Source organism: Acomys russatus, chromosome 5 (assembly GCF_903995435.1).
Source record: "Acomys russatus chromosome 5, mAcoRus1.1, whole genome shotgun sequence".
In the NCBI taxonomy this organism is placed as follows: domain Eukaryota; kingdom Metazoa; phylum Chordata; class Mammalia; order Rodentia; family Muridae; genus Acomys; species Acomys russatus.
The window spans coordinates 16,299,504-16,327,103 of NC_067141.1; the positions used below are offsets into that span (position 1 = coordinate 16,299,504).

The window sequence follows — 27,600 nt, forward strand, 5'->3', positions numbered from 1 at the left end:
TGTGTGTGTGTGTGTGTGTGTGTGTGTTTTTAAGATTTATTTATTTAATGATTTAATGTATATGGATGCTTTGTCTGCATGTACATCTGCACACCAGAAGATCAGACATCAGACAATGGTGAGCTGCCATGTGGGTGCTGGAAATTGAACTCAGAACCGTCAGAAGAGCAGTGAGTGCTCTTAATCATGGAGCCGTGTCTCTGGGCTCCCTGTTTGTATATCTTGAATTGGTCAGCTGGGACCAAAAAGTAAGCTATGATTAACAATAGTTCAGCACCGTTGAAATGAAACCTTTACTTTCCTAGGACAATTGATGGTGACTGACTGGGGCTGAGAAACTAGCTGTGATTGAGGCCAGAATCACTGAGGTGGAATCTTTACATTATTCCTGGCCTAGAGTTTCCTTGTTTGGAACACTGTATAGGACCTAGTGCTGAGACTTCAGTGTTCCAAGTCTTTCCTTCTCCCTTTTCCATGGAGAAATCCCCCATGTCACAGCATGGAGGTATGAGTCCTCTGAAAGTACTGAGACATCATCCTGTAGACCAGAAATATGCCCTAAGTACATTGCAACGAACAGGCAAGCTGGGATTACACACTACTAAATAAACTATGTCAGTTTTAGTCAAGGGGCTGAAAATTGCATTTGGGATGATGATTCTCACTAGGTGCCTAGATTCTGCTGCTGCCAGCTAAGGGCCTGTCCCAATCTGGACAGTGGTTGGAGTGCAGAGGCCTGGAAGCTTCTCTGGAGCTAAGGTCAACATTCTTTTTTTTTTTTTTTTGGTTTTTCGAGATAGGGTTTCTCTGTGTAGCCTTGGCCATCCTGGACTCACTTTGTAGACCAGGCTGGCCTCGAACTCACAGTGATCCACCTGCCTCTGCCTCCCGAGTGCTGGGATTAAAGGCGTGCGCCACCACACCCGGCATTCTTAGGACTACTGATAAAGTGCAGGAGTGGGCCAAATCCCAAGAGGGAAAACAGCCGGTGGTTGTGAGAAGGGCAGGAGCAAATGACAACAAAACAGGAAGAATCAAACAGGCTCTAAGAGGCAAAAAAAAAAAAAAAAAAAAAAAAAAAAAAAAAAAAAAAAAAAAAAAAATACAGCATCTTTGTCTTGGAAATCTCCCATCATGTTTTCTACTGGGAAACCGACACTGAAAGAGACCATAGATGAACACTCGAGGAATGGGTGGAAAATTGTTCTCAAGTACACAATCAGCCAAGAAAGTGGGTCCTTCTCAGATGTCTGGACAGAAGTAAATGGAGGATGTGTTCTGTGATTGTGTCTTGAGCACTAGTGTCACCCTCAAATGAGCTTTTTTTAGTTAATGTGGTGACTGCACATACCAGGTGCGCTCATCCACCCATGCAAGCAGATGTGGAGGCCTGAGGTTGGTTTGGGACATCTTTCTTGTTTCAAAAGATATGGTCTCTTGCTAGATCCATTTTGGCTAGGATGGCTGGCTAGCCAGCCTCAGGGACTCACCTAGCCCTGTATCCCAGTGCTGGGGTTACAGGCCTGTGTGACCATGCCCAAGCTCTTACATGAGTTCTGCTCATCTGCTCTTACTTTCCTGCCAGCACCGCAGGCGCTTTACTGAGCCATGTCCCAGGTCCGGCATGAGCTTTTCTAATCCAGCACCTGCAGCCGTAAATTCTTACAGTACTAGTCACGTCAGTGAGGAAATGCGCCCACACAGCTCAGGCAGGCTTTCCTATAGCTGAACAGACTTTTCACTCATCTCCATTTCCAGTCAACCAGCATGCAGCAGACTGCAGCTGCCCACATATGTGTAACATTTCTAATTACACATCAGAACCAATGTTTCTGTTACTTCAAAGACTTTTGACTTTAGGAGTCAAGTCAGCTAAAGGCACTTTCATGCCTCACACCATCCAGCAGGTAAAAGGGGGCTCTCTTCCTGTGCCTTCGGCTCTGTACAATCTCCTTTGCCAGCTCCGTCACCAGCCCTATGAAGCTTCAACTGTCCCCTTAAGAATAACCTGTTGCCATTCCTTATGGTTAGAGTTCCCATGGTGGGTGAAATGGCAGAACTCCCAGACTCTAAATCCCTGCCTTCGCTGTCTCTTACACCTGTACACCCGGTTGTGTCTCAGATAGACATCAAGCGGTTAGGGCAATGGCTGACCAGGGCATATTCTAGGAGATAGCCTCTCCGTCCAGCCTGCCATCATCACCCCATTTAGCAAGGGAGGCCCAATGGACAGCACTGGGCAGAGGTATCTGGAATGATGATGGGCTACAGTTAGAAGAAACAGAAAGGGGACTAGTGGACCAAGTGAAAAGTACAAAATTGAATATACAAGTGTGTAGTGGAGATATGTAAGTTATGACTATAGTCTGAAACTGAAAGGAGTCCAGGGTTAAAATGAGACTTGGGAGATACTCATCTCATACCAAACACCAGGGTGGCTAAGGGTGATGGCTCATGCTGCTTGGCATGAGGTCAGAAAAAGCAGAAGCTAGGATGGAAGACAGGAGTGGCATACTACCCAACAGCAAGTTCCATAGGCAACGCAGCCAAGTTGTTCGGCACAGATGCCGAATGAGAAGCCAGCCCTCTTTAACAAAGTAGCCTGTGCCCATGCAGGGGGACCAGCAGCCAGCCTGGTCATAGCCATTTCTATTAAAGGCCAAACACCGAAAGGATCAGGCTGACTCGTACTGTTACAGTATGTCTAATGGTCGAAGTCTACAAACCAAATGCCCCAGTGTAGTTACGCTGTGTACACTCCACTGATGGGACCTGAGAATGCAATAGTGCCTCCTGCCGTCCCTGTTGTGACAGCGGACACAAGCAGATACAAATACTCAGAGAGGCCACAGGAGGCAGTGAACTTCAAAACTTTATTGTGCAGGACAGAGAGCCACACTTCTGCCTGCCACTCCCAAACTTTTAAACTGTTATTGCTGAGATTCCTGGTGATCCCCTTCATGATCTCCATTGGAGTTTGAAGAAAGTATAACCAGGAAAACTTGAAGCTTCTTTCTTTAAAGACAGGCAGCATTATTTACAGTTCACCTTCATGCTGGAGGTGAGAGTCACACTGGAATTCATCACGAAGTTGAATTTATTTTTCCTTCTTAAATGTCTCTGCTACATAGTATACTATTCTGGTTGACGTCTTGTTCTTAATTTCCTGGTGTATACAATGTCTTCATCCTGTTTGGGAAGAAAATCATAATTCCTAAATGTGAAGTAACAATTTTTGTGATGAGCTCAACTCTACAAACTCCTAGTCCTGACCTAAGTGTTATTCAGGTCTTCTAAATATAAATGAACTTTGAGGGGCTAAAGGCACTTTCTGCTCTTGCAGAGTAGCTGAGTTTAACTCCCAGCATCCACATGGTGGGTGGCTCACAACCACCCATGGGATCAGATGCCCTCTTCTGACTGACCTCTGCCAGGAGACATTTGGTACACATACAAACATGCAGGCAAAACACTCACTACACATTAAAAAAAAGAAAAAGAAAACCTTATTTTTTCTAAATACTTCAAAGTTGGGAATTTTTACAATGCTTGCTTTAAAGCTGTTTCTCCCTAAATGTTTTCTTAGCTTTTTAAATGTAGACTCTGTGTTCTTCCACAAGCTTCTGACATATATTACACAAGTTCTCCATCACTGCACATGGCTCACTCATCAGAAAACATCATTCAGAAAAACTGAATGTGGTCTAGATGAAAACTTAAGTGTCCTAAAGCCAGTTTCCTGCAGACTGAGAACAGTCACTGTGTCCTGAGGCTCCTGCGCGGCTGTAAGAGTATAGGGGGTCCTCTAAGGCAGTGGAGAGATGGAGGCCCATCTACCTGGAAACGGGGATCAAATTTACAGAAAGCAGAAGATGACAATAGCCTCTCAGAGCAAATGACCACATACCAGAGCAAAGGTCCTGGTACCTGATAAACACAAGGCCCACCCAATGCAAATTAGGAAAAGCCAAGGGAGATGCTGGACATACTTTAGAAACAGCTTTGTGAATGTTCACAAATAGTAAGAAAAGGAGACAGAAAGCAGAAAACATACTGAGGCTCAGTATGGACAAGGAGCTTGGTGTGTGAGTGCTGCTGAATTATAGAAATAAAAGGTGGCTGCTCACATGGATCTACTGTACACATGCTGACAAAAGTCACACACAACAGATGAGAGGCTTGACCCTCCAGCACATCTGCAGGAGGGACCCCTGGAAAATACATACATCCCATATATACAGTATCTGGGTCTATGGACACAGAACAGAACCACATGGCTGACAGACAGCAGAATGAAAGTCCTATATACATTTGTCAGTCAGTGTATGGAGCCTCCTGGGTACCAATGAGTGAGAAGAGGCCTGCGTGCCTATGACACGATGACCTGACCCTTAGCTTCGCTGTTGTATTCAGAATTATTCGAGTAAAACAACTGGGTTTCATTCCTTCCATTTTATTCTGATAAAGTACTACTTTCATTATTATGTGCTTAGAGTTCTGATTTAAAGTGAGAACATGAGATATACTTGCTAACCGTAGGAGGCTGAGTTCCTGGTGTCTCTTTGCCATCATAATGAAGGCTTGCTACCATGAAACAGTTTCTGCTTCCAGAGAGCCCATCTCCATTTCCTGGGTCTCCTCCTTTCCTGAGCCTCCCTTCCATCCTCTAGAGCAGTGGTTCTCAACCTGTGGGTCACACCCTCTTTGTGAGGATGTCAACCCTTTCAGATATCAGATGTTTACATTATGATTCATAACTAGCAAAATTAGTTATCAAACAGCAATGAAAATAACTCTATGGTTGGAGGGTCACCACAACATGAGGTGTTAAAGAGTCATAGCATTAGGAAGGTTAAGAACCACGGCTCTAGGCATTCTATCTGCACCTTCTCACTAGATTTTCATGCCTTCTCACTCCCTCCAGCTCTGTGGGATGTGTTGTGGGACTCCCTGTGCTGTCAGTAGTGCTTCTTGGTTTATTCTAGAAGTGGTTAGGACTGGCAGCTTAGCCACAACTCTAGCTCAAGTAGCTGTTGCTACCTTTCATCTCATCAGTTGTCTCAGAATACAGTACGTTCAGGTTCAAACTGAGCGTAGAGAACACTTACGTATCACTCCCACAAAGGTAACTGCCCACTCTGTCTCTAACTTTTCCTAGAATACTGCTTAATGTAAGGCAGACAATGCCCATTTTCAGCCCATTAACTAAGATACTGTGAGGTGAGGGTGGCAAAACAACACACTGAGTAGAACTTACCTACTTCCATTTATTTGCTTAGGAGACAGCCAATCCTGGGCTTATTCTGCCTTTTTATTTATTGTTATTTTTCTAAAATGAGACTTTTCTTTTTTGGGGGGTGAGTGTTTTGTTTGCTTGGTACTTAAGGAGGTCAGAAGAGAACATCAGATCCCCTGGAAATGGAGCTTAAGATGGTTGTGAGCAACATGAGTCCTAGGAATCAACCACACCTGGCTCCTCTGAAAGACCGGTTACTGCTCTCAACTACTGAGCCAATTCCCAGCCCCTATTCAGCCATTTTAAAGGAAATCTTTTGAGGTCCATACCTCTTTATTTTAGTTAAGTGTTGCCAACCTAGAGAGGCTGAAGATGTCATCTACAACCACCAAACTCCACATTACAACCATCACAAAGTGACATTAGATAATGTATAGGTCTTCTGGAATGAAATTTTCTTTCTTTCTTTCTTTCTTTTTTTTTTTTTTTTTTTTATTTTCGAGACAAGGTCTCTCTGTGTTAGCCTTGGCTGTCCTGGACTCACTTTGTAGACCAGGCTGGCCTCAAACTCACAGCGATCTGCCTGCCTCTGCCTCCCAAGTGCTGGGATTACAGGCATGCGCCACCACGTGGAATGAAACTTTCAGTAGGTGAATTCATAATTGAAAGTGGAATTACCAAAACAGACACAAGAAAGTAGGTGACTTGGATGACGGCTTCTCCCATTAGCATAGCGGGGAGCTGCTGGCACATTCTTATTTGCCTTTGTAACCTGGGCATAAATATTAGAGCATTTTGGGTCTTGTAGAATGTAAAACAGCAAGGGCCCTTACCTTCTTTGGAATTTTAGCACCTTTCTTGGCACCTTGAGTTACTCTTGGCTTAGATTCACTGTCCAAAGTGGCTCCAGTTTTTTTGGATCTCAAACGCCTAACATCTGAATCTGCAGAGACTCCTTTCTCTTTCTGAGTCTTTACCGAGATTTCTGCCGCTGGCTTGCTTGTCTTCTCCTCTGCAGCAGGAGGCTGGGGAGTCTCACTCTGTCCTGCAGACCTCAAGCATGTTCTTCTCCCACTGACTTTGCCCCTTGATGTAGATTTCTTGGCTCCATCATCTGGGTTGTGCAGCTCTGTCTCCTGGGAGAACTTTACGGTCTTCTCATTTTTCTTTATCTCAACCTTTTCTGCAGATGCATCAACCTTGAGTCTTAGCTGTTTTTCATTGGTTTTCTTTCGGTATCTAGAGCTCTGGGGTATTTTCTAAGGGAATGAGAAGACAATCACAAAATTAGTTAAATCTCAAGATCCATCAGAAAAATAAAAGCAATATAGACAAAGGATCACAAATTTTATATTGATTAATTTACTAAGAGTTATCTAAGATATTCAAAGTGATGCCTTGGCTGTTTTGTTCTTATGGAAACTCCAGGTCATACATTGAAGAATGCCAGTCATACAGGTAGCAAATGAATCCCTGGTCCTTTAAAGATAATCAAGGAGCAAGGTCCGGCCATCTCTGAGGGGTGCCATGGTGACCTTCCTGTTCCATTCCTTCTCAAATACATGTGAGCCTTAGTACCTGTGTCCTTAACAGAACTACACTGCCCACCCATTCTCTGATTAAGTCTTCAAAGTAAACATAAATGCAATTCATTCACTCCCTGAGAACTACAACATCCACTTTTGATTAGCTCTTTTCCAGAGAGGAAAACTTTAAGGAGTTAGTCTATTCCTTGTGCAAATCCCCAAAGGATCACTGGCCACAGCTATTAATGGTGATAAATGGAAGCTGCAAGGAAATGAATATTTATGAGGACAAACCCCAACTGTACACAAATAACTGTAGCAAAATCAGCCACACCCTCCCTGACAAGCACCCACTAAGTCCATCCCTATTACCTGATCTGAAGTGACTGAGTTTTCTCCGCTGTCTTCCTTTTCTTGCATTTCCTTGATGTTGCTAATCTGCTCTTCCACGGGTTCAATTTTGTTTGACATGATTCTAAGGTGTTTCATCTTCACAGGCTCAGGTGATACATGCCTCTTGCTGCGAGCAGCCCTCCTTGTTTTAGGTACAGGCTTCTCTTCTGTTGCTTCCTGCTTTTGTGTCATAGAGCGCAACCCCCTGGTTCTTGAAATGCTTCCATCTCTTGAAGACTTGCTCTTGGGAGGCAGGGAAGCATTGCTTTTGCTTTCTGATGCTGCAGGGTCTCTGGTATCCACTGACATCTCCATGGGGTCCTCTTGAGAGGCCTTTTGCACTCTTCTGCATGTTCTCAAAGGCTTTGCTGAGTCTGGCATTTGCTGTAGAATGCTCTTAAGGTCACTCGTGTCATGTAGTTTCTCAGAATGGTCTGATATTTGGGTTATTTCTTTGGAGTCACCCAGAACTTCAAGAGGTTGGACCTCATCCTTATGTGCTCTTAGCCTCCTCCTGCTGCCAGTTACATTAGCTGCTGTGTCTACTTTCTGCTTTACAGGCTCCTTTGAAGCTTGGGTGCCTTTGCCATCAATTTCAGGGATCTTGCAGGTCCGCATAGTTTGCCTTGATGCTGGCATTGTCTTCTTCACTACTGAAGGCTCTTCATCCACCTCTACTTTCCCACGTCTTGTCCTGGGACGTCTTGGTGAGGCTTGGAGGCTGTCCACTTGCTCTGCTTGTAGAGAATTACAGGGCATCTGTGTGGGTCTTTTATCACTTACTGATTCCTCAGTGTGACCTGGGGTTTGGATTGGTCCTTTGAGACCAGGTAATTCAAGAGGCTGTGCCTTTTCCCTGGGTACCCTCCGTGGCCTCTTGCTGACAGGCACACTTGCTGCTGGGTCAATTTTCTGCTTTGTAGGCTGCTTAAGCTCCTCTTCAACATTCATACTATCACCCATGGGCTCTTTGAGTGTGTTCCTGGTTGCTCTGCCTGGTGGCTTTCTCTGTGCTGTGAGCTCTTCTTTCACATCCACTTTGCACACTTGTATTCTGAGGCGTCTCTTTGAGGCTGCTGTGATCTCCTTTTCTTCTACTTGTGGAGATGTGCAAGACATTCCTGTAGATGTTTCCTCTTGGGAACTGGTCAGTTCCTCTAAGGGTTGGGTCTTCTTAACTATCCTTGGTTGGTTCCTCCTGCCAGTTAAACTTATAGCTGAGTCTTGCTTCTGCGTTGAAGAGTCCTTAAACTCTTTGACACCTTTGCTATTACCCATGGGCTCTTTGTGTGTGTTTCTTGTTTCTCGTAACACTCTTGTAGTCTTTCTTTGTGCTACAGGCTCTTCAGCCACGCCCAGTTTCCTCAGTCTTCTTCCTGGTTGTGTCCCTGAAGTTGTGTCCACAGATTCTGGAGATTTGCTGGGCATCTTTCTGGTTTTGTCAACAGTCAACGAATCTACTGCCAAGCTTGGAGCTTGGTAGAGCTCTTGGAAGGCAGGCAGATCCTCTAGGGTCTGTGCCTTTTCTGCTCTTGTGACTCGTTGTCTCTTGCTGCCAGGCACACTAACTGCTGTGTCCAATTTCCGCTTTATAGGTTGCTTCCTTGTTCTAATGACTTTGTCTTCACCTTCTGGTACTCTAGATGAGTCCATGATTTCCCCTGATATTTCTGGAAGCATTCTGTCTCCTGACAGTTCATTTTTCACATGAACTTTCCTCAGATTAGTTCTGGGCTGTCTCTGTGAAGTTACTGAAGTGCCTTTTGGTTGTGGTGGTGACCTGCAGGGCATTTTTGTGAGCTTCTTCCCTCCCACTGAATCTTTGTCATGGCTTGGTACTTCAGGGAGCTCCTGGAGACCAAATAAGTCTTCTAGGGACTGGGACCTTTTCTTACATGGCCCTTGCTGCCTCTTGCTGTGAGTTACATGTACTGTGGGGTCCAATGTCTGAGCTAGAGATTTCTTCACATCTTTGGCCCTTCTGCCATCATCTTCTGGAAGTCTGGATGCATGCATGACTTTGTGTGATGCACACCTTGGCTTATTCAGTGGAGAGAGCTCTTCCCTCATATCCACCTGACCGAGACCTGTCTTGAACAGTCTCTTTGTGCTTCCTGGGGTCCTGACTGGTTCTGGTTGTGGAGATTCCAAAGACATCTTTGCAGTTTCCCCAACAGTCACTGGGTCACTGGCACCAGCTGGTGTTTGGAAGAGTTCTTGGACACCATCCAGGTCTTCTAGGGGTTGAGCCCTGATCTTAGGTGTCTGTGACCTTCTCTTACTGCCCACTGAATTGCCTGTGAAATCCAGTTTCTGCTTTGGAGTTTCCATAAAGGCTGTGGCATCATTCTCTTCCTGCACTGGTGCTACTGTGGGTGCAGCTCTGCCTGGTGACTTTGTTCGTTTCCCAGTTGTTGAAAGCTTTTCTCTCACATCCACCTGACCGAGACCCGTCTTGGACAGTCTCTTTGTGCTTGCTGGGGTCCTGATTGGTTCTGGTTGTGGAGATTCCAAAGACGTCTTTGTAGTTTCCCCAACAGTCACTGGGTCACTGTCACCAGCTGGTGTTTGGAAGAGTTCTTGGACACCATCCAGGTCTTCTAAGGGTTGAGCCCTGATCTTAGGCGTCCGTGACCTTCTCTTACTGCCCACTGAATTCCCTGTGAAATCCAGTTTCTGCTTTGGAGTTTCCATCAAAGCTGTGGCATCATTCTCTTCCTGCACTGGTGCTGGTGTGTATGTGGCTCTGCCTGGTGACTGTGTTTGTTTCTCAGGTATGGAAAGTTCTCTCACATCCACTTTCCTAAGACCCATATTTGACAGTCTCTTTGTGCTTGCTAGGGTCCTGATATATCCTGTTTGTGGAGATTCCAAAGACATTTTTGTAGATTCCCCAACAGTCACTGGGTCTTTGCTACTGGCTGGTGTCTGAAAGAGCTCCTGGACACCAAATAAGTCTTCTAAAGACTGAGACCTTTCCTTACATGCTCCTTGCTGCCTCTTGCTGACAGTTACACTTGCTGATGGGCCCCTTGTCTTAGTTGTGGATTCCTTCACATCTTTGACCCCTCTGCCATCATCTTCTGGCCCTCTGGGTGTGTGTACAACCTCTCCTGTAGCCTGCCTGAGCATATTCAGTGGAGAGAGCATTTCTCTCACACCAACTTTCCCAAGATTTGTCTTGGTCAGTCTCTTTGAGGTTTGTGGGGTTCTAGCAAGTCCTGGTTGTGGAGATTTCAAGGACATTCTTATTTTTTTGTTACCAGTTAATGGATCAGTGCTATGGCCTGGTGTTTTGAAGAGTTCTTGGAAGCCATCAAGATTTTCCAGGGGTTGGACATTTTCCTTAGTTGCTCTTGGCTGTCTGGTAAGCTCAGTTACATCTGTTGCAGTCTCCAGTTTCTCCTTGGGGGTCTCCATAATTGCTTTTAACCCATTATCCTGCACTGGTGCTGCTGGGCTTCTGCCTGGTGAGTGCTCCCAGAATTCTGAAAGTTTTGTCACATCCATTTTCCTGTGGCTGATCTTGGTGAGACTCTTTCTGCTGGTTTGGGTTCTAACTGGTCCCGATTGTGGAGATTTTGTGAGCATTTTTTTGGTTTCGCCAATGGTCAATGAGTCTTTAGCATAGCCTGGTGTTTGGAAGAGCTGTTGGATGCTACTCAGGTCTTCAAGGCATGGGGTCTTATCCTTGGTTGCACGTCGCACCCTCTTGCTGTCAGGCATACTAGCTGTTGGATCCAGTTTCCTCTTGACAGGTTGCTTCGATGCCCTAATGACTCTGTTGTCAGTGGGTACTTGGAGTGTATCTGTGGCTTCTCCTGATTGGGGGTGTTGCTCTGACTGTAAAATTTCTTCTTTCATATCCATTTTACCCATACTTGCCCTGGACCGTCTCTTTATGCTTTTTATGGTTATGATAGGTTCTGGTTGTGGAGAATTAAGGGACACTGCTTTGGTTTTGCCAACAACTAATGGGCCACTGCCATGTTCTGGTGTTTGGAATAGTTCCTCCATACCAGTCAGGTCTTCTAGAGATGGGGCCTGTTCCTTAGGTGGTCTCTGCTTTCTCTCAGGCGCTGTTAAATTTCCTATAGACTCCAGTTTCTGATTTGAAGTTTCCATAGTTGTTTTAATCTTCTTTTCCTGCTGCACAGGTGCTGGTGTTTGTGCGGCTCGGCCTGGTGACTTTGTTCGTTTCCCAGTTGTTGAAAGAATGTCTTTCACATCCACCTGACCGAGACCCATCTTTGACAGTCTCTTTGTGCTTGCTGGGGTCCTGATTGGTTCTGGTTGTGGAGATTCCAAAGACATCTTTGCAGTTTCCCCAACAGTCACTGGGTCACTGTCACCAGCTGGTGTTTGGAAGAGTTCTTGGACACCATCTAGGTGTTCTGGGGGTTGAGCCCTGATCTTAGGGGTCCGTGACCTTCTCTTACTGCCCACTGAATTCCCTGTGAAATCCAGTTTCTGCTTTGGAGTTTCCATCAAAGCTGTGGCATCATTCTCTTCCTGCACTGGTGCTGGTGTGTATGTGGCTCTGCCTGGTGACTGTGTTTGTTTCTCAGGTATGGAAAGTTCTCTCACATCCACTTTCCTAAGACCCATATTTGACAGTCTTTTTGTGCTTGCTGGGGTCCTGACTGGTTCTGGTTGTGGAGATTCCAAAGACATCTTTGTAGTTTCCCCAACAGTCACTGGGTCACTGTCACCAGCTGGCGTTTGGAAGAGTTCTTGGACATCATCCAGGTCTTCTAGGGGTTGAGCCCTGATCTTAGGGGTCCGTGACCTTCTCTTACTGCCCACTGAATTGCCTGTGAAATCCAGTTTCTGCTTTGGAGTTTCCATAAAGGCTGTGGCATCATTCTCTTCCTGCATGGATGCTGGTGTGCGTGCAGCTCTGCCTGGTGACTTTGTTCGTTTCCCAGTTGTTGAAAGCTTTTCTCTCACATCCACCTGACCGAGACCCGTCTTGGACAGTCTCTTTGTGCTTGCTGGGGTCCTGACTGGTTGTGGAGATTCCAAAGACATCTTTGCAGTTTCCTCAACAGTCACTGGGTCACTGTCACCAGCTGGTGTTTGGAAGAGTTCTTGGACATCATCCAGGTCTTCTAGGGGTTGAGCCCTGATCTTAGGCGTCCGTGACCTTCTCTTACTGCCCACTGAATTCCCTGTGAAATCCAGTTTCTGCTTTGGAGTTTCCATAAAGGCTGTGGCATCATTCTCTTCCTGTTCAGGTGCTGGTGTTTGTGTGGCTCTGCCTGGTGACTGTGTTTGTTTCTCAGTTACGGAAAGTTCTCTCACATCTACCCTGAGACTCATGTTGGACAGTCTCTTTGTGCTTGCTGGAGTCCTGACCGGTTCTAGATGAGATTTGCTTGGCATTTTTCTGATTTCGCCACTGTGGGCTGGTGATAGAAAGAGTTCCTGGAACCCAGCCATATCTTCCAGGGGCTGAGCTTTTTCCTTAGCTTTTCCTAAAGACCTTTTGCTTCGAATTACTGTCGGGGACAGCATTTTATATTCAGATTCCTTCAAAGCTTTGATGTCGCCTTGCTCAAGTCCTGGAACTTTGGGAGTGTGCCTGGTTCCCCCTGATACGTGTACAAGCTTTGTCTGTGCAGGGAGCTCCTCTTCCTTTGTGTTTACTTTCTTCCCAGATGCGCTGGCCCGTGCCTTTTTGCTTGTTTTGGTGTTCTCTGTTGTGGGTTGTGGGGATTTGCAAAGAACTTTGGTTTTATCATCACACAAGTTTGGTGTTTCAAAGGGTTCCTTGAGACCAGCTGGGCCTTCTAGAAGTTGGGTCTTTTTGTCAGGTGTTTTTGGCCAGCGCTTCACCTTGGTTGCATAAACAACTGGGCCCACTTTCTGTTTTGTAGCTCCTTGATCTTCACTTGCTGGTGTGTTTTGCATGTGCATGGATTCCTCTGGGTTTTGTTTGGTTCCTTGTTCCTGATTAAGTAGTTCCTCAGCACGGTCCACTCTTCCTATTAAGTCTTCTGTTGGCTTCTGGTCTCTGGCACTTGACGTCTTTTCTGAACCTTCTTTTAATTCAATGTTTTCCTTGCATTTTTGTGAAGAGTTTTCATAGTCCTGCACCTGTAGATCCACTTCTTGTCCTCGCAGTGATGTCTTCCTTAAGTATCTTCCTGTGATGCCGTCAGCAAGGTCCACTTCCGTTTTTTCATTCGAACTTTCTACAAGGGTATGATGTCTGAGCTGTCTAGATCGTCTTAACCCACTCACACTGGATGCTCTCTGTGAAGGTTCTGTGCCAGAGCCTGGAGTCTTCTTCTCGAGGTGAGTAATGTTATGGACATTCTTGGGGGTTTGCACTATGTTTCCATTCTTGATGCTTTGCCGTCTTAAACTAGGACTTGCAGAATATTTGTCAGATGGCTCCTTTGCTGCATTCTGAGTACCAAAGGGCACATTTTCTCCTGTAAGAAGCAAAAATACATATACAATAAATTATCATTCTCACCATCTAACATCAGTTTAATACTTGGTATTTAGTAAGTATATAAGAACCAATAATTTAGATTCTCATCTACCATGCTACTAGATAATCTCAAGTCTGCCCGATTTATGATCCATTAAATGTAACGTTATTTGGTGATAGAGCAGGGCCATGTTAAGTGTCAAGAAGGGTCTTCTAAAGCCTACCAGACATGTGACATGGACCAGAATACGGGCAATTTTGTTTTGAAACCCCAGAAAGAGTTATCTATTATTTTGATTCACTCGCGAAGTAACACAGTTTCTATGGTTTACGTTTAGGGTCCATATCAGACTCTTTATGTAAGCAATGATGACCTTGGGTTCCTCCGCTTCCGCCTCCCAAGTGCGGGGATCACTGTCATATATCATCACAACAAATGTTTGCCACGCTAAGGACTTAACCCGGAGTTTCCTGCATGCCAAGCAAACTCTCTACCAGACTGAGTTAGATCTCTATCCTTACAACAATTTTTAATATGTGTAATTTACATATAAATATGGCAGGTCAAGTGTACTGTTTGTGCTTCTATCCTCTTATAACAAAATAGCTAAAAGCATACAGACATCATGTAAACTTATTAATCTAGTCAATAATTCTTCCTACCAAGCTAAGTCAATGACTACCATTACAAAAATTGTGAAGACTGCTTGAAAACAGAACAGAGAAGGTAGAAATGGCATTTCACCAGAGAAGGCAATTGTAGAGAATACAGTACAGTCCATAAAGGAAAAGGCCAGCTTCAATTCCCTATTTGAAAGTATTATAGTGGAAACAGACAAATAAACCAACCCAAGATCTCTGAGGTGATGGCCAGAGGTGTGTCTCCTGAATTAGTTTCTTGAACCTGTTTTTCAGGCAAATTCCCTGAACTGGAAAGAACGGAGCCCGTGTCACTCGTCCGCTGCTGCTTCTCCTTCCCCGGGGTCTTGAACAACTCACTCAGTCCTGAGAAAGGAAAGCATTGGAAACATGGCTCACAATGTCCCGCTCTCACTCAGGACAATCTCCACAACAAAAGCCTTCAGACTCCAGCTATGCATTGTCTCATTAAAATCTTACTTATCTTTAAGTGTTTTTTAAAAATATAATATATATTCATCACATATTTAATTTAAAACCACACATATACTTAATTCACTTTTTTTGTTTTATCTTTTGTTATTTTTAAGAAGATTAATATATTGATCAAAATGCAGTTCTCCAATGGGCTATTTCACAAATATATATTTAGGTGTTTAGTCATTCTGCAATAAATAAAAAGAAGATTCTACCTACTCAGTTCAAAGCTTAGTTCTCTTCCGAATTGTACAAATAGGAACTATCACATATCGAGCAGCATGAGACAAAATCTGCTTTCTTGAGTGTAAATCTAAGCCAGCCAGTCACACTTTCACTGATACTCAATCAGAGCGGAAACAGTTCAATTATTGATAGCTTAAAAAAAAAAAAGAAAAAAAAAAAAAAAAGAATCTTTCTTACATGGCTTCCTCTCAGAAGCAGTTAAGCTCTCTAGAAAGTGAATCCTGAAGAATCATTAACACTGCTCTAAAACAACGTATTCCCTGGGATTAGCTGTCAGTGCAACTTCTCTGAAAAGACTGTAACAGAGCACATCGCCCTCACACCACAGTGCACCTTTCCATTATTTTCTGTACACATGCTGCTCAGCAGAGGGTATGCACTGGAAATTTGCCTCCCTGCGTCCAGTAGGACAGATCCGCCCAAAATTGACTGAGACCTGTCCTCTATTCCCAACCAACTTCACCTTTGAGTAGTAGTTGTTTTCTCTGTACCCTTCACTGCTGCTGGGCTCCCAGCTGGGGTTCTAAGGTTGTATGATTGTAAGAGATGGGGTGGAATGGAGCAAACAAGCATCACAGAAGTCACAAACAGGATCAAAAGGGCTGGGGCCACAGGTCTTCAGGATGCATTTACCTGACAGATCTTCACTGAAGTCCATTTTTTGGTTTAGCATCAAGTTGTTCAGCATTTTGTAGGGCCGAGCAGGCATGCTTACTTTTTCAATCTGCGCTCTCCCTATTACAATGGTACAGGGAGAGTTTGCATGGCCTGTGCTGAACTGATTGTGAAGGGTGCTTGTAGGTTTCTGCAGACAAAAGCAAGGCAGACAAAATATCACAGCATGAACAATGTATGCCTACGGCAATTGAAAATAAAAGCAGTGCATGGCTGAAGCCCTGTACCTTTGGAGTATTAGATCTTCTTTGTCTTTTGCTTGTCTGTTTTTGAGGGACATATTTTACAACTTTAATTTGTGCTTGTTTCGAGCCGAGCTTTACGACATCTGCCCATGATTTTGCAACTGTCAAAGGAAAAAAATGGCGAAACTTTTCAAAACCCAGCATAAGAAAATTGAGCTTGAACTATTTTTGCCCAGGACAACACTAACCAATCAGGTTGGCTTCAGAAGCACCACTCCTTCTTTTGGAGGAAATCATCTGTAGGATGCCGTGCTGACTTCGGCTGATGGATGTTCTCTTGGCTGGCAGGTTGCTGCTCTTTCTGCCTGCTTTCTTGGGTGTATCTGCCTGATATAAGGATTTGCTTCCACTGGAAGTAGGCGAGGTCCTTCCTGACCTGCGTCTTTGATCATTTGCCCTTGGTGGAGTTATTCCAGGAGACTCTTGTTTCCCTGGGGACTGAGGTGGTACCTGACAAGGCAGAGTTGTTTATGAGAAACTCAATCAAGGAGGTAACATCTCTGTAATGCCTATTAAAAACCTTTACAACAAACCATGTAGCTTTCAAATCCTGAAGTACCAGTGAGGAAGGCGACACCACTCAATGAAACAAGGCTCGATTTCAGCTCAGCCAACACAAGTCCTGGGTCTACATAGAGAGGGACACTCACTTCTGGGAGGTGGGACAGGGAGGAAGGTGTTGAGTGTGGCTACAAGTCCTTTTAGGAAACTGAGCTGTGCAGTCACACCAAAGAAAAGCAACAAAACAGTGACAGAGAGCTAAAGGCCTAAGGAGCTACATTTGCAGAAGAAAGATGTTTTACCAAAGATTTTCATTCCCATAATCTCAATGCCTTTATACTCTCGAAAAACAAAGCAAAAAGCAATCCTTGTGATCACATATGCTGCTGTCTTCAGATTCTTTTTGTTTGTTTGTTTTTATGTGCATTGGTGTTTTGCCTGCGTGATGATGTTAGATCTTGAAGTTACAGATAGTTGTAAGCTGTAACGTGGGTGCTGAGATTTGAAACATGGTCTTCTGGAAGAGCAGTCAGTGCTCTTAACCACTGAGCCATCTCTCTAGCCCCTCAGATTCTTTTAAATGGTGTCAGTGTGCCCCAGAGTTTTCTTCAAAGGGAAAGTGCCCTGTACCCCGCCTCACCTCCCAGAACGACCTGAGAGAGAAACATATGGTTGTTTCTGGGCATGGGGTAAGTGGTAGAAAATTAAGATCTCAATTGCCTTTCTACTTCTGCCTGGGTTTTTGGATGGAATGTGGACCATCTGTGAACCATGAGGTACAAACCCAATGCTGACTGTTCAACTTACCTTGATGATTTTCTTCAGGACAGCTGGACTGTGAGTGGCAAGTGACTTCCTCTTATTTGGTGTCTCTCCTCTTTTGAGTGGTGTATTAGGTGGCAAGTTTTCATCAAATAATTCAGGTCTTAGACAACCACCAAAGGATACACGTCTTTTCTTCAAAGACATTCCCTCACTCTTGTCTAAAATAAGAAATGCAAACATGAAAAGAGCAGTGTAAATGTCACTTAGGATTTATTTCAAAACAGCATTAAGTAATGCACTGCAAAGGCACTGAAACATGGCACCTTTATTCATAAAACTGATAAAGCCAGAGCAGCCTCAGGACTTCCTAAAAGATCTCAAGAGAAACCGGATGCACTGCACTTCAATTGGACAGAACAGAGGTTCTCCTTAAACTGAAAACTGCAAGTGACAGAGCTTTAAAAAGTTATCAGTCTAGAACATTCTCCACAGTTAAGTGGAGACTGGGGACTGACTTTCACAGGATCTCTGGTGCCCCATATTTGGCCATGTCCCTTTGTTGGGGGGGCCCAATGGCACTCGGAGGAAGGATAGCAGACTACCAAGAAGAGACTTGATACCCTAGCACCATATTCAGGGGGAGGAGGTCCCCCTTGGTCACAGTCATAGGGAAGGGGGATTGGGATGAAAGTGGGAGGGAGGGAGGAATGGGAGGATGTATGGGATGGGATAGAAAATGAGATGTAATATGAATTATTTTATCTTTCAATAAAAATGTGTTAAAAAAAAAAAGTAAAAATAAAAAAAAAATAAAAATAAAAAAGTTATCAGTCTATAGTAGCAGGTGTTACTGTCTAGCAGGAGTCAGAAAGTGAGCAATGTCCTGAGGAAACTTGATAAAAGACACACATACTTGGGCTAGACCCAGATCGACCTTATGAGTAAACTATACGAGCAGGAAAAATCTCTATGCAGTGCTTGTGGGCAGTTCACAACCCCAAACCTATACAACTTCCTAAACAGTCTACATAAACCCCTTGTCCAGGACAGGCACTCCACTATGAGGCTCAATGGAACACTGGCTGATGAGTACAAGTGTCACTGACAGATAGCCACACCAATAGCTCACCAGCAGAAACTGTGCCTCATACAAAGATTACTGCATTGGAGCCCAGAGAGCTTTCCTTTCTGTAAGCCAGCACGAAACAGTTGTGTAGAAAGATGCCACAGAGCTACTCACTATACAGTCTTGGGTTGTCAGTTTGCATTGTAAGAGAGATAAAGAGAGAGCTTTCTCTAGGTGGTGAGATGGCTCAGTAGGTAAGGGTCCTTTGCTGCTAAGCTATGGACCTTAGGTCAATCCCTGGGAGAAGAGGACTAACCCCTACCTACAAGCTGTCTTGCATGAGAGCCATGGCACATGCTTACACTCCCTTTCCCCCATATACTAAATTACATATAATTTCTTATATGTAAAAAGAAATTAAAAACAAAATGTTAACGCCTTGGACGCATATCGAACTCTACTGTGTAGAAACCTGAGTCCAGCCCAGTGTCTGCAACAAAGTGCTTCTAAGAGACTGAGAACAAGCCAGGCGATGGTGGTGCACACCTGTAAGTAATCCCAGCATTTGGGAGACAGAGGCAGGCGGATCTATGAGATTAGCCCGGTGTACAAACAAGTTCCAGGATAGCCAGAGCTATATAAAGAAACCCTGTCTCAAAAATAAATAAATGAAAGAAAGAAAGAAAAGGAGAGAGATAGAGAGACAGAGACTGAGAACAGAGTGTGGACACAAGAGCCACTACATCCAATGATGCTCAAAGGCCTGACAATGGTTTATTCCCAAGGACCAATCCCACAATATATCGGACCAGAAGTGAAAAGCTATTGGGATTATGCCCCTTATTTTTCCTGAAGTAATTCCTGTGATGTGGGTCCCTCCTGAACTGCTGTACTTCCTATATTAGTCCTCCTTATAAAGGCAGTCTTTACGCCCATATATCACCTAAAGCAAGCCTCTTAGTGTACCAGGGTGCTCAGTGGGTTCTTTAGCACACAGCTAATTACACTAAATGAACTCCTCATGAACTCCTAATATGTAAGGTAACCTACTAGGGAAAGTAGACATAACAGTTAAATAACTTACTGATGGATTCACCAAAGTTGCTGATATCAACGGAACTAAGGCCAGGTAGCTCAGAGCAAATCTGCTTGGCTGTGGTGGCCAATTTCTCCGGCCCGCTGAAGGAATCCTTGGGAGTTTTCCGTTCACCTGGAGCAAGGCATGGAGTTGAAGAGAGACGCTTTTGTGTCTGTGCAGACTGTACCTCTACCTTTGCAGGAATACTCTTTCTCTTTCTGGAAGACGGATTTTGTGATGTACCAGCAGGGCTGACAGCATCTTCAACTTCCACTGAAGTTTGGTTTCTAGTTACCAGCTTCCTAGGAGTGACTATTTTATGAACTACCTTGGCATCTTCTCTTTCATCTGGATTCACAGACTCTTTTCCACCAGTAACATGGACATCTTCATCCTTAAGTTCTTGTGACTTCCGCACAGGGGTCTTCATTTTAGCTGTCTCAGAGAGAGAAAAGCTGGAACTCAAAGCCTCCGTGGAAGTCTGAACAGGCTCCACATTGCTGCTCTGTCTCTCAGTATAGATCTTTTCAACTTTGTGTGAAGAGGTTAGTGTAACAGGGGTGCCTCCACTGGACTTTGGTCTGGCCTTGCATGACACAAACAGCTGTGTCTCCAATGTTTCTTTTCCTGTCGCACAATCAGGTTGTGGTTCTGACTTTCTACGCCTCAGTTTCTGTGATTTTATAATCAACTGTTCCTTCATTGACTGGTAAAGTTCCTCAAAGGGATAGTCACTTTTCTTGCTATTACTTGGGCTTGGTGCAGGAGAAGACGTCAGTTCCCTGTAAGTGCTTCCTGTAGCCCTGAACTTCCTAAAGAGATCCCCAGAAATGGGCTCTCCTATGTTTCTGCCACCATGCTGTTCTACATGCCCTGGTAGATCTTGGGTAACACTGTCCTTTGAGCCATCTGAGGCAGGATAGTCTTCAGTGAGTCCTTTGGCATGTACCAAAGATCTTCTTGAAGCAGTGATTTTTGAAGCTTTGACATCTTGGCCTCTCCCATCTTGGCAATAAATATAAAATAAGAAACAGAAGTTCAACAGTTTCTTAATGACTAGCATTGCTGGAATCTGGTATTATATTTTAAATTACCTTATAACCTACCTAGCTTTTCATTTAGTCCACAAATTATTTAATTTCTTACACTTGTCATAATACTTTTTCCATCTTGATAAAGCACATTAGCTTTGAATAACCAGTCACGTAACATACTTTACCAGACAGCTTAAGATTAAATGGGCAACTAAATAAAACTCTAGGGAACAAGTTACCCAGCTACCAGATTTGGTTTGGCATGTTAAATGGAACCGGCCTCTTATGGGTTTGGGAGAGCAGAAATTTCATACCTGTGTACCCATGACCCCACCCTTGCTATTGTCATAGTGGTCTGAGGTCCCAGAACAGACCCCGACCAGTACCAACCAGGGTCAGCAGAGAAGGTAGCTCTTGAGGCTCGCCGTGCCGGGTGCTACAAGTTGGAAAGATAAGAACAGGAATGTGAGCACCTTTATCTGTGTAGTCATTTTGAGACATGAAAACACTCTTTCATTACTATCATTTGCCAAGCTGCTTCCTTTATGACATCTAGAGATTTGAGAAATAGACCCAAGTGACTTGAAAGCTAGTAGTCATAACCTCAGCACTTCTTAACTAACTTAAAACTTTTCTTTTTTTTTCTTTTAATTTTAAGGTTTATTTTTGTATTTATGCATGTGTATATGTGTCTAGGCACATTTGTGTGGGTATCTGGAGTTACAGGTGGTTGTGAGCTGCCCAGTGTGGGTGCCAGGAACAGAACTTGGGTCCTCTGGAAGAACAACAAGCACTCTTAACCACTAAGCCATCTCTCCAGGGCCCTGACTCCCAGTATGTTTTCTAGAACTTCTTTATATTCCAGCATCATATGAACGAAGAAGCAAAGTTAAAATTAAGTTCCTTCACCTGTTAACTCACCACAGGCGCAAAGCATAGCTACCACGTTTCACTAGAAATGGACTCAGGATGTGCTGAACTGCAGTTCCATTAGCACCTGTGCTCTCATCCTTTGCAGGTATCTGCTATGTATCTGAGAGCCAGGAAGTTAAGACACAGTAAAGGCAGCACACCCATGGGCACTATAACTTCAGAGCCTGAATACCAATAGACAGGGCCTACATATTCTGCAATAGGGAACGATCCTGGAAGTGAAGGATACATGTTCGTGTGTGCTGTGAACAAAGTTGAGGCTGATATCTTTCTCAGGTGCTCACCACCTTATTTCGAGGGACAGGGTACAAACTAAACCTGGCCCTCACTAATTTGGATAGACTAGTTGGTCACTAAATACCAGGACTCCTCCTGTCTCTGCCTCCTCAGTGATGAGGGCTACAGGGACATGCCACCACACCCAGATTTATTTACACAGGTTCTAGGGGATCAAACTCAGATGCACATGCTTACAGAAAAAGCATTTTACACTAAAATATTTTCCCAGTCCTGTAATTTTTGCATGATTATATTAAACAGGCATAAAAATCCTATTAATTATTATCACAATGTGTGTATTGAATTTTAACAGACTAGGAACCAGATAAATAGTTCATCAACTTGTCTATCCCATAGATGTACAACTACCAATAATTTTATTCTCCAGCACCTTCTGACAAGTTGAATGGTGGCTGGAGTGTGGGACACCTCAAAAAATAGCTTCCACTAGAGGTCAATGAGCACTGCGCTCCTCCAAGGGAGAAGCACTATTTAACATGGCAGAGACGTAGGCGAACTGTAAAGCTCTTAATCCAAGGGACTGCAGCTGTCATGGTACTAGTTTGACAAGCATTCTAAAAAGAGAGACAAAGATTCTTAAGCCTTACCCTAAAGCTACTGAGTCTCACCAAGCTTCTAATCTTGTGTCTAGATTGTGTGTTAGTGAACTGTACCAGTGGTAGGAATCTTGCTGCCACTCTCAAGTGCCAGGATTCCTTCACATGACAAGCACCAGACCCACTTCCTTCTAAACTAGGAAACGTCTTCAGCACTCCTTTTTCACAATGTAATTATTTTAGATACACAGAAACAGACAGGAACAAGGAGTAGGAGACAAACTGACTCAGCAGATGTGTCTCTTTTATTTCTGTTAGGTCTCAAACCTGGGACAAATGACTTAGGTGTCATTAACATAGCAAAGTGGACGCTGGTCCACCATCCCTCTATCTGTTACAGGGCCCTCTTCCTGTCTGACGTACCCCACCCTTTATCTTAAACTTCTCCAGCCCAGGGGCTGGGCTGCCCTCTCCCCAGCTCCTCTGGCCCGTATATACCTCAAGCGTTTTGGCTGTGCTAGTCCCTTGGCCCATTCTGCCCCTCTTGGTCATTGGCTTCTCTCTCTTCTCCAACTCCCCCTCCCTCACATGGCCTAGCTCAGGGTCATGTTCACTCTGGACTCCCACAGATACCTGTCTCTGTTTATGTTCTCTCCCTCATATCTATTAAAAAAAAAAAAAAAAAAAAACTCCCCCGTACCTAGGAGCAGTCATGTTTTTCCTTTTATTTTTTTTTCCCATTCAATCTCTATATATTCAGACCATCCTAACATGGGGTTGTACGACACAATGCAGTCTAGTAGAGTGTGAGACCAAGTTAGCACTCTTCTTTTGAGCAGCAAAAAGAAATATTTTAGGTTACTTTATTATGTTCCTGGGCAACTTACTTCCTTGCTTTTGTTATTTACATTTCCCTGCTATAATCCAAAAGACATTCTTGGTCACCAATTTAAGTGAGAAATCACTTATTAAAAACATGAGTTCTCATTTTGACAAAAGAATCAAAGTCAAACCTGAGTATTTCCCCTCACCTGTCCAAGTGATTTCCCTGGAAATTCTGCTGACTTGCTTCCATCCTCATGACTTCCATTTTCATACCTACAGTGCACAGAGAATCAGGTGAAGATTTAAACCGCCAGGCTCAAGTGTTAAAGATACAAAGCCTGGAACAAACTTCAGGCTTTGCTCAGAATATTACTTTACACAAAGAAATTGACTTAGTTAAGATTTTTCATACTGAAAACTCATAAAAATGGAAAACTACAAAGCTATGTCCTAGAATTAGGATCATTACTTTTTCTATCTCTCTGGAAGAAAAGTACATCTTTCTTGTTTTGTTTTGTTTTGCTTTTCAAGACAGGGCTTCTCTGTGTACCCTTTGCTGTCCTGGAATGCACTTTGTAGACCAAGCTAGCCTCCCAAGCGCTGAGATTAATGTGTGTACCATCAAGTCTGGCAATGAAAAAGCACATCTTAGGAAGATGACACTAGAATTATGACAGATCTTGGTGAAGAATTCACATCTGAAATCCTTTATTGTGTACAACAAAAACTCAGTGAAGTAGCCTTTTAAATTTAGATGCTGTCTACATGAGATCTGAAGTCAGCTAGCATCTGAAAGCCTTCTCCAAGCTATCATAGTGCTGAACCAAGTCTCTTTTAAGGAGTCTAGTCAATAAAAATGTCCCTTCAAATCATTCATAGAGACAAAGGACTTAACAGTAGTCTACTTAAAGACAAGCCACTCAACAGCAGGCTCCTAGAGGCAACAGAAGCCTTAAGAATTATAAAGAGTTGAAATTACGGGGGCAAAAACATTGCACTATGCAAGCACAAGGAATTATTTTATTTATATTTATCATCGAAAAGACTCACTAAGGCTAAAAAGAGATGTTCTAAATGACAAAGAATTCTGTGACTCATTTAGAATTATGTCTAGGAGTCCACAACCATATGCCAGGGTATAGCATCAAAAAAATATAAAGCAAAAAGTGAAAGGGAAAATTAATTAATTAAGAAAAGTAAACAAATCCTCAGTGGGTGATTCCAATATCTCTCTTAAACTATTAAGCGGGGAAATAATAAGATAATTACTAAGAATAGAGAATTTAACAGGTCTACAAATAGAATACTACATTCAATAGTTGTAGAATACCATTTTCAAATACAGAAAATGGGGGGAGGGCATTTGATCACAAAGAAAGCCTTAACAGATTTCTACTGGGAGTCACTCAAATTCTCATCAAGAATGAATAAATTGTGAATATTCTTACATGTTACTGTGCTATGGTAATGAAATACTTATACTGTGAGAAGAAACAAAACAAAGACACCCAGCATGCTATAAATCCCACACACAAGAGCATTAGTCAGACACAAACACATAAAGTTTCATGCCAACTATCATGTTTAGAGGTCCACAAACAGGTAGCAAGATTCCAAAAACACTTCTCAGTTATAGCCACCATGGTGGCTAAGTAAGAGAAAAGATTTTGTGATTAGAAAGCACACACACACACACACACACACACACACACACACACACACACACACACACCCCAATACCCACCTTGTAGAGGTTTCCCTTGTAACTTGGTGGTGCTGTATCAGTCAAGTAGGGCTACCACAATTAAACACAGACAGAGTGCTTTAAATAACAGAAATGTGCCGCTCACTGTTCTGGTTGGAAATCCAAGTCCAAAGCATCTGTGGGAATGGCTTCCTCTGGGCCTCCTGGACTGGCAGCCCTCTTCCTGCCTCTTCACAGTGATTCCTCTCTGTGCACTTGCTCCCCTGTATGCTAACCTTTTCTTATTACAGTGACATCAGTCATGGGTTAGGACCCAGCCCAGTTACCTCAGTTTGACATAATAGTTCCTTAAGAGCCAAATAAACACTCTAAGGGACTAGGAGCTAGGAATTTTAAGATGTGCCATCAACACTGGGAACACAGAAACAGGAGGATACTTGGGTTTGGTTGTCTTAATCCCAGGGCACTTAGAGACCTAGTCTCAAAAAGCTGGGAGGAAAAAGTAGCCCATAACCTGAGGACCACACCTGAGGTTCTCCAGACACACACGCACACGCGCGCGCACACACACACACACACACACACACACACACACACACTTTGAAATATTTCCAGTATCCATCTATACCAAAGAAAGATCAACTGTGGTACTAGTTTATGGCTAAAGAGAGCACATATTTAGAACTGACCCAATTAATTTTCACCTACCTAAACGATCGGTCAATGATTGTTATTATATCTCCATGCTTCAGATGCACAGGCTCATCTATTGTAGTCCCATTTACTTGTGTTGGATTTGTGGAACTGAAATTATATAATACTGCCTACAAGTAGAGAGGAGAGGCAAATACTAAGGACTTGCTTAAAATCATATTCAATAGCTTTTAAAAGTTGATTTCCAAAACCCACTTACCTCTTGCCCTTTGACTTCAATTTTGCAATGTTTTTTTGACACCACAGGCAGCTGGATACGAATGTCACATTCAATACTCCTTAATAATAACAATAATAATAAAATAAATAAATAAATAAATAAAGGTTTTTACAAGGGTATGCAACTAAAAAAAAAAAAGAAAAAAGAAAAAAGAAAAGAAACACTCAAGTTTTCAAAATATTAACAGAATTTTACCAGTATGCTGAGACTATAAGTGTAATGACACCAGGACTGACAAGACAAAATGGGCAGTGCAAACAATTCTCATGAGTACTGCCTAAGAAGCCATAAAAAAACCATTAAAACTTTAGTACTTCAGAATAATTATATTAAACACATTATCGTATAAGTAGTTATACTTACAAGACGTAAATAAAGGAGTGCTTTATATCAATGTTTAGGAAAACACTGTAATGTGCTTATAACAGTTTGAGCGTTGAATGACACAGAAAGGTAACCAGCATAAAATGCGCTGTGGGTATTCAATGCCTCAGCTCCTTCATACACAGAAGGTCCATACCAGCACCACTGGTGCTATTCAGTTACAGTTACATGCGTCACTTGTGGCACACAATTAATCTATACGAGTTTTTTTTTTTTAAACCTGTTTTAACACCCGCACCATGTTGGCAGATTCAAATGTCCTCACAATACAAACACTAATTCACAAACAGTAAAGAGATTAGAATGTCTTTCTAGAAAGCCAGCACTGCGGTGTCACAGCATAGAAGGGACAATTCCTAACCATCCACGCACCAGGAGAGTTTCACAGATAGCCCCAGCCTGAACTGGAAAGGCCTGAATACATGCAATGTGCTGTCTGTTTTCCTATGAACCTCTGGAGTCTAAGCGTATCTCTTCCTATAAATACCACACAACCAAACGCAAATTGTTTTCAAAAGTTTAAAACGTACCCAAAGCACATCTAAGTAAGTACTATAGGCTCGCTCTCTCCAACGAATGACACAGGTGACAGGGATATTTATTTATTTTTCTTCTGAACAAAAAAAAAGCTATAGAAAGTGACAGCTTCTTCCCTCTCAAGAAAATGTAGGTTTGGGGTATCAAAACACCAGGCAGAGACCATATCTTAGAACCCAGTTTTACTGAACAGAAAGATCACTACAGTTCATATTTCTTAAGCTCCATGCCACAGACATTCGGGACCAGAGTATTCCTCAACACTGTCAAACACATCGTGTCTCTCTGTCCTTACTTTGTGCTACTAGTGACAGACACCTCTCCCAGGGTGACATGAAAAAACTGTCACCAGACTTTGCCAAATGTTTGTTTCCTGACTCCCAAATCCAAATCTCCATCTTCCTACTGGACACTCAACCTGTGTCACATACTGATAGATCTTAAATGTCAGACACCATAATGGGACCTCGGGGGGGGGGGGGGGGGGGGGGGAGGGATAGCCCTTGCCTTGGAACTTAAGTCTGTTGGGAGACAAAAACCTAGAAACTAATTACAAACAGGCAAGGTGTTAGGAAAGACGTGCTTTCTTCAAAACTTCTCAGGTAGCATTTTAAAAGCGGCAGAAGGAGCTATAAACGGTCAAACTTGGCCCAAGTAGCAAGGCAAGCAACTGGCTGGAAGGCCTCAGGAAGGAGGACTGCCATCAGACTCACAGGGTAGGGAAAGAGGGGATTCTCCCAGAGCACCCGAACAGGGCTCCCCCATCTGCAGGACTTCAGAAACATCTGGAGCCACCGCCGGCTGCCTCAGAGCGACAGTGTAGGGCTGGGCAGGACTGGCAGGGCACCGAAGTCAGCTTCGCGTCTACCAAGTTTAAAACCCCGATTCTATTTGGGAAGCTCCCAGTGCATGAGCGTGGCTTCCGACATGCTACAGGGACAGGCCTACCAAGTGCAAAGGGCGAAAAGGGTCGCGGGGTCCGAGGCCTGGGGTCACTTCGGTCCCCCCCCCCCACGTCCCCCCTCGCGCGCTCACCTTCCGAACAGGCAGGAGCTGAGACTCAGCGGGAAGTGTGCGCCGTCGTCGCCGCTCCGCTTGATGGTGACCAGGCGAGCAGCCATGG

At 43.7% G+C, this 27,600-nt stretch overlaps 1 protein-coding gene across 1 annotated transcript; it reads right to left on the minus strand.

Annotated features, from left to right (window-relative positions):
• Positions 1–2,911: 2,911 nt before the first annotated feature.
• On the minus strand, positions 2,912–27,600 carry Mki67 (marker of proliferation Ki-67). Its single transcript, XM_051145492.1, has 14 exons — positions 27,513–27,600; positions 25,536–25,614; positions 25,331–25,446; positions 23,124–23,190; positions 20,714–20,759; positions 19,296–20,294; positions 17,188–17,363; positions 16,068–16,329; positions 15,862–15,980; positions 15,593–15,764; positions 14,447–14,602; positions 7,135–13,595; positions 6,070–6,483; positions 2,912–3,189 (listed from the first exon to the last, which is right to left on the minus strand). Exons 1-14 carry the CDS (start codon positions 27,596–27,598, stop codon positions 3,136–3,138), a joined length of 9,207 nt encoding a protein of 3,068 aa, XP_051001449.1. The 5' UTR covers positions 27,599–27,600; the 3' UTR covers positions 2,912–3,135.

Bases quoted from the DNA above. Each gene is read 5' to 3' on its own strand.
- Mki67 (XM_051145492.1), bottom strand. From the start codon at position 27,598: ATGGCTGCTCGCCTGGTCACCATCAAGCGGAGCGGCGACGACGGCGCA. The intron at 25,615-27,512 runs GTGAGCGCGCGA...GTTATTATTAAG, and splicing joins AGCTCCTGCCTGTTCGGAAG to GAGTATTGAATGTGACATTC. The intron at 15,981-16,067 runs GTTAGTGTTGTC...TTCCTTTGACAG, and splicing joins TTCTGAAGCCAACCTGATTG to TTGCAAAATCATGGGCAGAT.